General features: G+C 34.2%; 1 protein-coding gene across 3 annotated transcripts in view; it reads right to left on the minus strand.

The window, feature by feature from the left end:
- Positions 1-1,823: 1,823 nt before the first annotated feature.
- Sulf1 (Extracellular sulfatase Sulf1) overlaps positions 1,824-14,693 on the minus strand; it is a 247,127-nt gene continuing 234,257 nt past the window's right edge. Inside the window, exons 7-14 of one of the 3 annotated variants that reach the window (XM_074171032.1) lie at positions 14,378-14,556; positions 13,898-14,157; positions 13,035-13,211; positions 12,283-12,921; positions 8,878-9,271; positions 4,562-4,765; positions 3,001-3,067; positions 1,824-2,141 (exon numbers count right to left, since the gene is read on the minus strand). In XM_074171032.1, the coding sequence (XP_074027133.1) occupies positions 2,030-2,141; positions 3,001-3,067; positions 4,562-4,765; positions 8,878-9,271; positions 12,283-12,921; positions 13,035-13,211; positions 13,898-14,157; positions 14,378-14,556 (2,032 nt within the window). In that variant the 3' untranslated portion in view covers positions 1,824-2,029. Of the gene's footprint in view, positions 2,142-3,000; positions 3,068-4,561; positions 4,766-8,877; positions 9,272-12,282; positions 12,922-13,034; positions 13,212-13,897; positions 14,158-14,215; positions 14,557-14,693 lie in introns of all 3 variants that reach the window. The other 2 variants (XM_074171030.1, XM_074171031.1) reach the window with 2 other exon arrangements.

Genomic DNA, 14,693 nt, shown 5'->3' on the forward strand with positions numbered 1-14,693 from the left:
TTAGCACTAGATTACAATTTTCATTTTCAGTGCCCTAGAAAGTAATTGTTTTCAAAGCTCTCGAGTGTAACTTTCGTTTTCGAAGCATTCGAATGCAACGTTCATTTTCGAAACACACAAATGCAATTTCATTTCCTGAACAATTGAATTCCTGGGAAAGAAAAGTTTTGGCTTTGAGCTTCTCCTTCTTTATACAAAACAAATTTGGGAATCTTCCAAAGAAAAGAAGAAAGCAATTAATTCCAAAATAAACTCTTTGCAAACATGTGTAGATCATGGAAAGAACTAACTTTCCGATACAAATCTGGAAGAGAAAGACCTCTCGAAACAACTACTTTTATATAAACATCGAATTATAAGAAAGACAAAATACTTTCGAAACTAGTTCCATATGAACATTGAATCATAAAAAAACATTTTTTCCTATACAGTTTGTACCCCATACATTTGTTATGGAATTGAATCAGATATTCACAGAATTGCTACAGAATGTATTATATAAAGGAAATGAAATTTCACTCACATGGAACATTGTAATTAAAGTTTATTTTGGAATTCATTGCTTTCTTCCTTTCCTCGGAAGATTCCCATTTTTTTTCTGTTTAAAGAAGTAGAACGGCAAAACTTACCTTTTCCAAAAAACATTATTTCTCAAAAATATACCCCCTTCAATTTGAAAACGATTCGAATTCCATTTTCGGAAATCTCGCATGTAATTTTTGTTTTCAGAACACACGAATGCAATTTTTGTTTTCTGAATACTCATACGCAACTTCCTTTTTCGGAAGTCCTGAATGTGATTTTTGTTTGCGTAACACAAATTCAATTTACATTTTTTGAAGCAATCGAATGAAATTTTAATTTTCGGAGCACTCGAATGCAATATCCTTTTTCTACGCTCGCGAATGCAAATTTCATTTTCGGTGCCCCCGTATCCAATATTTGATATTGGAACGCACGAATGTGCAATTTTTGCATTTTGGAACACTCGAATGCAATTTTTGTTTCTGGAACACTCATGTAATTTCCCTCTTCGGAAGTCTCGAATGTTATTTTTTATTTTCGGAACATGTAATTTTTGTTTTCAGAAAACAAATGCAATTTCCATTTTTGTAGTCCCGAATGCAGTGTATGTTTTCGAAACGCTTGAATGCAATTTTCTTTTCAGGACACTCGAATGCATTTTTGATCTTCGCAGCCCTGGAATACAATTTCCATTTTCGGAAGTCTTCAATTAAGTTTCTATTTTAGAAACACCCGAATGCAATTTTTCTTTTCGCAGCACTGTAATGCAATTTTCGTTTTGGAGTACTCGAATGCCATTTTTGTTTTTGTAACACTCGAAAGCAATTTTGGTTTTCAGAATACTCATATGCAACTTCCTTTTTTGGAGGTCTTGAATGTAATTTTTGTTTTCGGAACACATACATTCAATTTTCATTTTTTGTAGCACTCGAATGAAATTTCAACTTTTGGAACACTCGAATGCACTATCCCTTTTCTACGATCGCGAATGCAACTTTCATTTTTGGTGTCCTCGAATCCAATTTTGGTTTTCGAAACGCACGAATGCAACTTTCATTGACGGAGCACTCGAAGGCAATTTTGATCTTCAGAACACTGGAATGCCATTTCCACTTTCGGAAGTCTTGAATGCAATTTCTATTTTCGGAACACCAGAGTGCAATTTTGTTTTTTGAAACATATTCATGGAGTGTCACTATATAAATTTTGGCGAAAATTCTAGGTAAGAGTGGATTATGCGATATAGCGATTTTGGCAATGTTACGTATCATTCAATAATAGGGTGAAAACGAGTGAAACACATCTTTCGACTCTTTAATTTTTGGTATCTGTACATATTAAATTATTTTTACACATACATGGAAAGCACTAAGCTCCTAAAAATATTAAATTATTACAATTTGTTAATAAATTAGAGATCACAATTCCTTTAAAATGTGTGCTAAATTAACCAATATTTTCAGTCGTTTTTTTATTGAAGAATTTCTCACGTTTTTCGTCTTTTCTAATACCAACTCTTTTTAACGCTGCTCTCGTCGTTGATGTAATGTTGTCTCTTCCTTTTGTGTCTTGCCTGGTTGTATGGGGATTCCCAAGTTTTTCTACGACGCCAAGGTCTGAAAATGATTGATATCTTGAAAAAAAAGCTTCGAATCATTTTTTTAAATTGGCAATATAATAATTATCCAGTTTCAATAAATTTCAACAATCAACTTAAATGAAACGACAATGAAAAAGAGAAGAAAGAATAATTTCTATCCAGAAATTCATATTACTTGAAAAAGAGAAGTAGGTTTCTGACATTACTATGTAGGTTTCTGACATTACTATGTACTTATGCTGTAACAAAACTATATAGAAAAGGATATTACTAGTTTCATTCGACATAAAGTCATGAATATGTAATTTTTGTGGTTTAGTTGAAATTTATTGAGACAGGATAATCAATATATATTTTATTCGTTGCTTCAAAAAAGAACATGATGCGAATAGAAACTTCTTCTGAGTTGAAAATGAAGCGGGTTTGAGCTACTAATCATTATCATCAAAAGGGGGTAACCACAAATTTGAAAAAATGGTTACATACACATTCTCAAAGATTTTAGGTTAAAAATCAATTCATTTTGTGAAGGAAAAGTTTTGCAAATTAAAAAATATAAAGGATATCTTAAAGACTTTTAAAGCAAAGCAGGTGCATAATGTGTGGAAACAAGTTATTTTCAGTGATTTGCCACATATTTTTCGTTTCAGGAAATGATGGATGTATTTTATTTACAAGAGATTTACCCTAAGAGATGTATAAACACAATAACTGACATATGAAAAGCATATTATGGGAACTTTCGATAAGATATTTGCTCTAATAGTTTCTATAAGCGTGTCATCACTAAATGATGTAGAAACAATGATTCCAGCTAGGCAACAAATGCGAAAGTTATTTTTAGGTGCTGTACCATGCTCTAGGTTACTACTTACTTATTACTGCTCTGTAAAAAATCGTTTCTATACGAACGCTCTTGAACTAATGGGAGGGCCCTAGCAACTAATATAAAAAATAGGGTTACAAAAGATATTACTATTTGAGAGATGATGCAAATTAATATTTCGGTTTTACAAAAACAGAAAAAGTTGTCCATACAAAAACTGTACAAACGGGACACCATATACAGATCAGTGAAAATGTTTGATAGACTTTCCCAAGATATAAGAGATACTGAGGTAGTGAGCAGTTTTCTGGAGTCGGTAAGAGAATTTTTACCTAATCATGAACTCCATAGTTTTGAAGAATTCAGAATTCTTCATTTTGAATTTCATTCAGTGTGTACTGTGAGATTCCAGAAAAGGCGATAACAATGCATTTGTGATCCAACAACAGCCAGCACATTTTCAACCCGCCATATGTCTCAACAGTGGTGCTAGGCTGAACCTCAAATGCATTATTGACTGAACTCAACTGTTTCTCGAAAATGAGGCTGAAAAAAAGAGCGAACATCTCCCCTTAAAAATACGCCATCTATGGGATCGACAGAGAACTCAATCCTCGAATATCAAATATAAACGAGACTTTGATATTCCAAGATTGAGTTCTCTGTCAATCCCATAGAGAATTGTAAGAGGAAATGTCATTTCCCTTGTTCACTTTTATAATTCTTGATTCATTTTATTTCATGTTTTGCCATTGTTACAATACTTATAAACCTCCTGTCTATCAGATGCATTAATCTTCTGACAAAAAAGTATAAAGTAAAGTATAAAGATTAAATTACATAATAACGAGAACGTCATTGAATTAAAGAAAACAATCCATTAAACCTCAAACACTCCTAATTTATAAACCTAAATTCCGGTGAGCAAACACAAATATAGGAAGGTTGAAAAAAATACGAGAGCAAGTTTAAAAAATAAACAAATGAAGAAAAAGAAGAAGCAAATATAGGTTACAGATATTGCACAAAGCAATACAATCTGTAACCAAAGACGAAGCTGCAACACTAAGGAAGATACATACCGTATCTCCTCTCCTCCGTATACAGGAGGAGAATTGGCCAAATGCATCACACAGGAAGCAACGGCCATAGAAAATAGAGAGAGATAATTATTTGTATCTTTTACTGCTAGATTCTAGAAATAAAACTGTTCTGGAACATGAGATAAAAATTATTTATTGAACATAAGTCATTAGTATGAACACCCTTATTGGAAAATACAGGAAGACTTCGGTGACTGTTTCAGATATTGATTTAATCATTGAATTTTTTAATTTTATTTCACCCAACTTCTTAAATCATACTTCCAAGTGATAATGTCTCATGTGTTCTAAGAAACCGGAGCACTATTTTATATTTATTATAATAACTCAACTTAGCCCAATAAAGCCTTTCTGTGGACTTGCATGTTCTCAAAGGATATAGTAGCAGAAAAGTCGGAATAAGTATGAAATATTACTCTACATTCTATATATATTTTTCATATATAAACAGCAAATGCTGTTTTCCCAACTCTGAACTATAAAACTTGAATATAGAACTCGTCTTACCTTTTTCTGATAATCTCTTTTTTTTATAGGTTTGGGGTAAAACAGAGTGCAAGGGTACTGCATTTACACTACTCCTCAGCTTTTGATAGTGCCCAACTGTACAAGACTTTCCTTTGCAAGCCATTAGCTGGGCCAACAGGTTGTGAAGATAAGACTTTTCATCTTCTTTCAACATGTTGACTCTATTCTGAAGTTCGAAAGGATCTGAAAAAAAAGAAGAAAATAAGACAAAATGTATTTATTATTTACTAGTACTTTCATGAAAAGAAGAGAAAATATTGAATTTATCAATAATCTCTGAAGTAGAAGAAGAAACATTTGGTATGTTGAGATCCATTCAACCACACCAGCTCAGATTTTATAGAGTGTGTAACAACGAAAATTTAACAGAGCCGTTTTTGAATATAAAAAGTAAGATTTTTAAAAAAAGCTCAGACACGTGGATTTCTAATTAACGGGGGACACCTTTCAGTCTAATCAGATTTTTTGTAGTACGCACCCCCTCGGAGGGGTGCGTCCGACGACCTTTATTTATATGATAGGGAAAGTAGGTCGAGTGGCACCTTGTTTTAAAGGTCTTTCGAGTACCTTTACATCTCTGTTGAAAAAAAATTTTTGTAAAGATTAGTTTTTGAGATAATTTGAAGATTTAAAGGTATTTTTATTGAGTCCAACTCTTTTTAAAATAAATCAAATTGTTTTTAAGGTAAAATTTACGTTCAGAACTTTCATAAAAAAAAATAAATTTTTGCTTTTTATGACAACCTGTTAATACGTGTCCATTTGATTTCGTAAAAAAGTAAGAATTATTTGTTTATTACGAGGAGATTTTTTCGGAGGATGGGGTTGGTTACCACCCTTACATTTTAGGTAAATTGAGTGGCACCTCCTTATGAAGGTTGCCTTTTGATGTGGATATTTTATGCTTCTGATAAAAAAGTGAATCATACTAAAAACCTTCACAACGAATACAACCTGCTGATTTCATTGAATGTTGATGACACAGAAAAGTTTAAAAAACTGTTTTAGGGTTAATACATCCCAATAATTGTTTTTAAAGCACAAACAAAACAAGTAACACCTAATAAGGGTAACTCACATAGGAAATTTAGAGTAAATGTTCAAAATGTGCGCCATTTTGCTCCATGTAACAATAAAGATTTTGTTCGAATTTTGCTCTTACATTATTCAACATCTCAGGAGTTATAGCTCGGAATTCGTCAATAATTCTATGACGTAATTCATCCAAATTGGCTGGCTGTGTAGCATAAATTTTAGACTTTAAATATCCCCACAAAAAGTAGTCCAGTGGTGTTAAATCTGGTGATCGTACTGGCCATTCTATTGGACCTCTTCTGCCAATCCATTGTCCTTCAAAATGATAATACAAAAAATTTCGAACCTGGTGGGCATAATGGGGTGGTGCACCGTCTTGTTGAAAATGGATAAATTCATCTTGACATCTTGGATCCTGTTCAATTATTTCACCTATACGAGGTTGTATTGCCTCTTCAAGAAGTTGTAAATAAGAATCACTGGTAAATTTCCATCAATGAAAAATGGACCTATAATATGATTGCCCAATATCCCGGCCCAGATATTCAACTTTTGGGGATGTTGGGTATGTATTTCTGCGTATTGTTTTGGGTTTTCATCCGACCAATAACGGCAATTGTGACTGATGTTATAAAGCAGCTCGGGATTTTGCAATAATCTCTCACTCATGCCCTCACAAAACTCCTGTATTTGGTCAAAATCATCCTCATTGAATTCATGAACAACTTTGATTTTGTAAGGATGGAATTTGTGGTTTTTAAGGATTCTCCATACGCTCATATGGCTTATTCCGACCATTGCTGATAAACCTCTGGTACTTAACCTGGGATTGGCGATGACTTGACCAATCACTCCGATCGCATTATCGTCATTTACTACCCTTCTCTGAGCATTTCTTTTCTTATTTAAAACCGAACCTGTCTCCCTGAATTTTGTGACCAAATCCAGAACGTGATTTCTGCTTAGGTGTTTACCAGAGTTTTGCTCGTTAAATAAAATTGATGTTCTATTAGCATTTTGGTCGTTGCCAAAAAATAAAGCAATAACTGAAACCCTTTCAGCAGTAGTGTAAGGCATTTTTAAACAAATAACAATACACGACCCGTTTAAACAAAACAATCGAATGATGTACTAATGAAAACTGGAAGAAGAGGAGTGGGTATTGATTTTAAAAAAGGGATTTTATTTGACAAAAAACTGATAAGAAGAACTGCTCGAAAATTTTTTTATTTAGGCATACAAGTTACCGAGTGGTCTGTCTAATGTATTATTAACATGGCAATTTTAGCTTCAAATTATCTCGAAAACTAATCGTTACAAAAATTTTCTTTTAACAGAGATGTAAAGGTATTCGAAAGACCTTTGAAACAAGGTGCCACTCGACCTACTTTCCCTATCTAAATAAGGTCGTCGGACGCACCCCTCCGAGGGGGTGCGTACTACAAAAAATCTGATTAGTCTGAAAGGTGTCCTCCTTTAATTAAAAATAGATGTGTCCGAGCTTTTTTAAAAATCTTACTTTTTATATTCAAAAATGGCTCTGTTAAGTTTTCGTTGTTACACACTGTATATGTTTTTGTATGTCGCCTAAACAATGTTTGATAATATTTGAGGATGTCATTTCCACCATTAAAGGATGCTGATAATGAATATTAATTCAGCCATATTATCAAATGCTGAAAAGGCTAACGTTAGGAAATGCATTTTTTGTGATATAAAACTTTTTATAAACCTTCCGAATATGTATATTTTTGTTTTTTTTTCTAGTCACTTCTGTGATTCATGTTTCCATTCAACCATATTTTTTCATGATGAAAAAACAATGCAGATGAAGGCTAGAAATTTTGTGTTAGTTCATTGAACTAGATCATATATTCATTATCAACAATTTCAGGAACTATTTTAACTCAAAACATTGGGTCTAAGATATATAAACTATCCCTTTCCAAGCCGCCTCCAATGGGATCAACAGAAAACTGAAACCTTTTTTCCAATATAAACGATATATAAACGGTAGCCGGTTGGATTGACGTGAGTGGTTTATTCTACTCATTCAATTAATAATAATAATAATGGTCTTTATTGGGTGAAATACAATATAACATCCAAAAGGCGAAGTTCAAAACTGCAGTGTAGAACACTACAGGTTTGTTCTACCACTTAACCTATGCTACGCTATGTGAAACGGTGGTTCAAGTCCTACGATCGATAGTCACTGCTTGCCGCCCAACCAGTTCTAGGAAACGCATAACAAAATTTGAGATCCCGTTAACCCTCAGCTCGCACAAGTTTCGACTTCTGAGGGCTGTAGTTCGTAGAGGGTGACAGCGATTGCTCTACGAGGAATTGTTTTCTGTCTTTCTCTGCAGCTTTCACTGCAAGGCAACTAAATTAAATCAGAGCCTATGGTGCTGTGTGGTATCATGTATTTGTTGGGTTTGGTTTTGCCCAGGGTCTAGTTTGACTGTAGAGTGTTCCAAGGAACGATATCTGTGTTACTTCATTCTCTGAGGATACACTTTTGTCTATTTTCCACGATAGTTATATATTTGTTGACTAGTTTCGGTCATAACACCATTTTCAAAACTAACTAGATTACATTTAAATCTGAGTAATTCATACCTACTCAAATTTAATCTAGTTAGTTTTGAAAATGGTGTAATGACCGAAACTAGTCACCAAATATAGAACTATCTTGGAAAATAGACAAAAGTGTTTTTTTGTAGTGTATCCTCAGTGAACATGAATTTCCACAAAATAAACAAGTGTTACTTCATTGATGATAGCTTGGTATACAAATTGAGATATAAATTATTGTAGATAGGTCGATTTTTAGAAATTGTCACTTGAAAATTGATAGAAAGTTATGTGAATGATCTACACATTCCCTTATAAAGATTATTTTTGATGATAATCGCCGATTTTCTTTCTTTTGATGTTTCTTGATATTTACCGAGTACCTAACAAAAATCATGAATATGATGCAGTTTAGTTTTTTGTAAGGTAATTAAATCATTCCTGTTAAGTCTATAGTCGAGTGAGGTTATTAAACTAAATAATAACTTTTTCTCGCGCATAATATAATGTCGCCATGTATAATAATTTAATTTCAATTCAGTTTTATTGAAAATGTCAAGTTAAAAGTGAATTATTTCAAAGTGTATATCATCCAATTATATTTAGTGACAAGATTCAACTTCAGATTCTTCAGAAGTGAAATAAAATTTTACTGTGAAAATTTACATATTTCCAACAATTACCTATCCTCAGATTGTAATATGTCACGAATCCAGTAGTGAACTCGCAATATAGAAAGTTGTGCGTTGAATTGATCGTCCTGATGCAGGAGTAAGTGTTGTTGTTTGCGTTCATGCAGAAACAGAAAGGCCCCGCAGTCCACTGTGGCGCAGTTCTCCAATGATCGTTGTCGTGGTGAAAGCAGTTCATTTTCTCGTGGCAGCACTCTTTTTCCATCTGATCTTTTTTCTTTTGTTTGCGCAGCTTCTTCCGAAGCCGTTCTTCTCTTATTCGACGTTTTTCTTCTCTGGCTATATCCCGGACGTCTGTTATCTGAGGATCCATAACCTCGCAGTGACAAAAATTTTTCCTCTTCTTTCTTTTTGGAAGAGGAATCATATCGTCAGATCGGGAAGGCTGAAATATTTATAACATGTATCAGGGAGATCACAAAAATTATGGAAATAACACATTCTACTATGACTATTCACAGTGAACTCTTATTTCATTAGACATCAAGCAACTCAACAGTATTGCTTGAAATATTTCCAGATATGGGAAAAGGACTTTTACAAGTTATCTGCTTCATAATCTGAAAAATTGTGCCAAGTTATAATAGAATCTGCTGAAGTGTAATGAAGGGCGCTCTCCCTTGCATTGTAAAATGTTAGCAGAAACATATCACTCAACTCGAAAGTATGTTTAACTACATTTACGAAACTTCGTCGATCCAGAATTTAATAATTCCCAACTGACTTCAATGGGTGAGATTCGTAAATCGATCGAATGGACTCCATTGCTACGAGTGGGGAGTGAAATTGATATTTCATCATCATCATCGTTTATTTACATAAAAAGAAAAACAGCAAGCATAACAAGGCTGTACATTTTGCAAATAAACATTGGGAAACCCACAGAAGCCGCAGGTGTTGCTTGTACGTGGTGTAAATAAATTTTTATAACTTAAGATACTCAAATTTCTAATGAGTATAAGGTTAACAAAAGGGTGAAATAAATATATACAGAACATTCAAAAACTTTGTAGACGTGTAAGTAGATATAAAATTAATCATATGTGGTATAAATAAAATAGATTAAAATAACCATTATAACAATCATAAGAACATCGGAGACTTTTATATATAAAATGAATCACATGTATAAGAAAAATCACTCGGATCACAATGGAGACGTGTAAGGATGAAATAGATCACATGGGAGGTGTAAATAAAATTTCTTACAAGTTGGAAATTGTCTTACGAGAGCGTAACGGTGAGTACATTTTTTTAAAATTTAAATAGAAAATTTCAAATGGCATCATCAAATATTTGACCAATTTTCTCACGAGGTTGGTTTACTGTACATAAATGCATAATTTACTTTCTATATGCACCTACCACGTTCAGTGACCCAAGCCCTATCAGCATTCTGCCCTCATTCTCTAAAATATTCGAGAAAAATGTTTTCCGTCAAATAAGAGATTTTCTTGAAGAAAATCGAATACTCCCGTACGAGCAGTCTGGGTTTCGCAAAAAACACGGAACACAGACTGCCCTCTTGAGGGTAATCGACGATCTTGCGAGATTCAGAGATCAATCAAAAGTCACCATTTTAGTACTGCTTGATCAAAGTAAAGCTTTCGATTTAGTTAATTTCGATTTACTCATCAGCAAGCTCAAGTTCATAGGATTTGATGACATTTCTCTTAAATGGATGACCACCTATCTCACAGGCCGATCACAGAGGGTCAAATTGGATGATTACTCATGGTCATCCCTAAAAGAAACAATCTCAGGTGTACCGCAGGAAAGTATTTTAGGACCCTTGATGTTTTCAGTGTTTATTTTTGATTACCCCACTTTCTTATCACATTGTCAAGTACATCTATACGCAGATGATATACAGTTATATTTGTCTTCTCATAACACTGATACAGAAAGTTGCATGGCCAATATAAACCCAGATTCGCACAAAACATTCCTATACTCGGAGAATCATGGACTGAAAATCAATCCAAATAAAACTTTGACCTTATGCATAGGGTATCAAAGACAAATAGGAGAAACTCAGTGTAGCTTTAGGCTCACTCTCGATAACCCAGACATTGACTGGGTGGACAGTGTTAAAAATCTTGGCTTAACCATAGATAGCTCTTTGTCTTTCCATGAACATGTGACAAACATTTTCAAAGAATCATTCTTCAAACTCGAATCGCTATATAAATTCAAGTATCAGTTATCAGAAGAAATGAAACTCAGGTTAGTTAAAACTCTTATTTACCCCCATATCGAGTATTGTTGCTCGGTGTATCACAATTTTTTGCCGCAATATAACAAACAGAAGTTACAACGGATACAAAATGCTTGCATGCGATTCGTATGCTGTATATCATATGGTGAACATGTCACCTCATTTTTGTTGAAAATGAAGGAGCTGAATGTGAGGTACAGAGTCCAATATTTGATAAAAATGTTTTTGTTTAAGTTGCTTCAAACTAAAACACCTAGTTATTTATATAGTTTATTAAGCAGGCATTCTGACGTACATATGGTCAATTTGAGAATCAACTCATTCAACATACCTAGGCACAGTACTTCCAAATTTCAAGGATGTTTTTCTTAGAAATGAAATCACAGATGCTTGCTGCCCAGTGCTAATTAAAAAAATTAAAAATTCAATGTATGGTAGTGCAATGAAATTGTTAAATTGACCAAAATAATGTTAAGAATATTATTGAACGTTATTGAATAGTTATTGGCAACTATTTGATATATTATTTTTTTCTATTCTCTATTATTGTTATAATAGTAAATAAGTATGTTTATAATTATTTTCTTATACTCGCTGTATAATTTTGGGAGGGGTGGAAGATAGCCTTTGGCTAACCCTTTTCCTTTTATGTATAAATGTATTTTTATGCATAATAAACGATATTATTATTATTATTATCTAAGCTTTCGGATCAATTAGCCATATATTGTTTAAAAAAATGACCATTGATATTTTCCGATTCCGGAGTGGGAGCCTGAAAATAAGCTACCAAGCCAAGACAGCAGGCGTGCAAAGGAGGGTTACAAATAAGGCAGCAGTCGCGCGTGTTAATAAAAAAAAATATTTTTTTCAAATGAAGAAATACGTGTAAAGTCAGTTCGAATTATAACAAGGATGTTACGTTCAGCGCCATCTGCCCGCGAATAGATCAAGCAATAATGTCAATATATCAAGGAGGTTACATACAGCGCCATCTGCCCGCGAACAGATCAAGCAATAATGTCGATAATACTGTTAAATACAGATCCCGATATGAAATGGAAAGGAGAGTTACAAACAAACATATATAGATACAGGTGAAACTAATATAAAGCTTGTAAAAACATTTTTATTCCCTGAGAATTATTGCAACTTATAAACTTCTAAGTTGTTTTTACCTTTTGCACAGAAACAATTTTCCTACTTCTGGGAGATGTTGCACGTGGTGCAATGGTGGAAAAATTCGGGAGACTCGGAGGAGTGGAATGCATCCTATGCCCGTGTCTATGATGGTTCGTAAACAAAGGCGGAGACGCAGTAGTACCATTAAACAACTCCGATGGCACCACTGAAGAAATGGTACTACTTTCCATCTCCGTAACATTTACGTCGGACTCTGTAGTTACCTTAGTAGGCCTTTTTCTCTTCCTTTTGCTATTTCTACCGACGTTATCGAAAGGAATGGGCCTGAGTAAGCTAGGATCTCTACCGTCAACTGTCCCAATGGACAGAGGATGGTGATGGTAACTCAGATCGTTGAATGAGTTGAGTTCGGAACCGTTCAATGTTGAGACACCTTCTTGCGGTCTACTGTTTTTCAAGTGTCTTCGAATCTCTTTTAAGGCTTCCAATTTTGTTTTTAAATCCTGGATTTCGTTTTCGATTCTATGACGAGATCGGAGCCATATTTTTTTGTCCCTATATATTACTCTTGAACAAATTATTTTGCCTTGTTCCAAAGAGCAGGCAGGATTCGAGATTCTGTTTGTGTCTAAATTGGATCTTAGTGAAGTTGATGAGTCAGTGTCGTTTTCCAGCTGAAACGAGATGAAAGAATTTTTTTTGAAAAATCGGCTCCTGAATTATAAAAGAAAAATCAATTTCAAGATGGATTGTGTTTTTTCCTTTTGTCGAACAGTTGGTAACTTACTTTCAGTCCGCTGATCTGATCCTCAAAGTCTTCCATAGCACTTTCAAGATGACGTAAATGTGCTCTCCTCTCTCTTCTTGTTAGAGTTCTATCATTTCCGTTCTCAAATATGTCTTCTTCCAACAACTGAACGTCTCTTCTGAATCGATTGTAGTCTCTCCTAGTCATATTTTGTAACTGTAAAAAAGAGTGATTATCTGAGAAACAAACAGTATCTAGTATATTCCATTAAATAAATCATGAGTATTTAAAACAAAATAATACATGCTTGAACGGCATTTAGCCAAATGAAGAATTTTGAAGATGAAACTGAACACAATTTCCTATAATTGAAATAATGATTAGTTAAAAAGGCAAAAATATGTGAAAATACATAGTATTGTTACGCCCATGGTAAAGCTAACAAGGCGAGCAGGTGAACGAACCACCACTGGTCCGACAATGTAGAGTGACGTCAAACAGGTATGCTCGTGAGCTTGTTTTTTGTTTGGGAAATTCTTTAATTCCATTCAGTCAAGGTATTGGCTCCTCATTAGTATAAGATAGGTCGTCCAGATGACTTGGAAAGTCATTCAAGAACTTTGACTGGAACAAAATCCATTTCTGATATTAAAGTAACTAAGCTCCATCTATTGACAAAGTCGGTAAGTACGTCTGAATAAAAGTAGACTGATGCAATGATATGTAAATCTTCAAATAGTAATATGAAACACCTATTTGTGTCTGAAAATACCTGAATAAATAGCCAAAAGGTAATTCTTTATAGTTTATAATGACGTTGCTACTTTTACCATATTTCTTTCTTTGAAATAGGAGCTTGATTAAGAAAACGAAACATACTGTTGGCATTCAAAATGACTCACCGGCAATTTTCTGTACACGATTCCGTTTGGCGTGAAACAAGCACACTTCCTGTACGCCTTACTAGAAGGATACGGAATAGTACTCCTAACGATCGACTTGCATTTGTGTTTCCTCCATCTTCCACCATCGTTTTCGCAGTACCACTTCTGTCCGGGAGTACATGGCAACTTCATCTCGTCCAACAAACACTCCACGGCTAGCCTCTCGAGTTTAGAAGGGGGCAACACTGGTAGAAGCCTGTTATCCATCTGCATATCACCTAAAAATGTTAAAAGTTATTGTTCATTATCTATTGGCGTCAGGCGAACAGTTAGTACCTTCACCCATATTAGTAACAGCTAATCCAATATTATCTATGTTGGTTTTTTCCTCCAGATCTCCTTCGTCTAAATCAAATACTTCTATTTCGTCGACAATTTGTTCTTCGTCGTCGTCATCGTTTTCCTCTTCAGTAACGGAATCTAAGTTAAGATCCTCACCTGATTCGTAGATTCTTGCTTCGATGTGAGACTCTGTGGTTTGAGTGGTCCAAGAAGTGGAAGTATTAGAATAAAAGGAATTGTTGTACCCTTCTGTGGAAGCATAAGTAGTGGTTTCTTGGATAGCAGCACTGATTTTGTTTGGTTTATTGCTGTTTGGAATTTCGCGGCGACCGGAACTGGAATAGATGAAATAAACTTCAAACAGGGTTCAAGACATTGAATATCGAAGGAATAATTAATCGCGATATATGTTGATTTAATATAGTAAACGAAAGGATCCTGCTTCATCTGGATTCTCGAGAGACGTATATTT

Source organism: Leptinotarsa decemlineata, unplaced genomic scaffold, assembly GCF_025532065.1.
Source record: "Leptinotarsa decemlineata unplaced genomic scaffold, Ldec_3_MD MMD2_tig00000008_RagTag_RagTag, whole genome shotgun sequence".
Classification (NCBI taxonomy): Eukaryota; Metazoa; Arthropoda; class Insecta; order Coleoptera; family Chrysomelidae; genus Leptinotarsa; species Leptinotarsa decemlineata.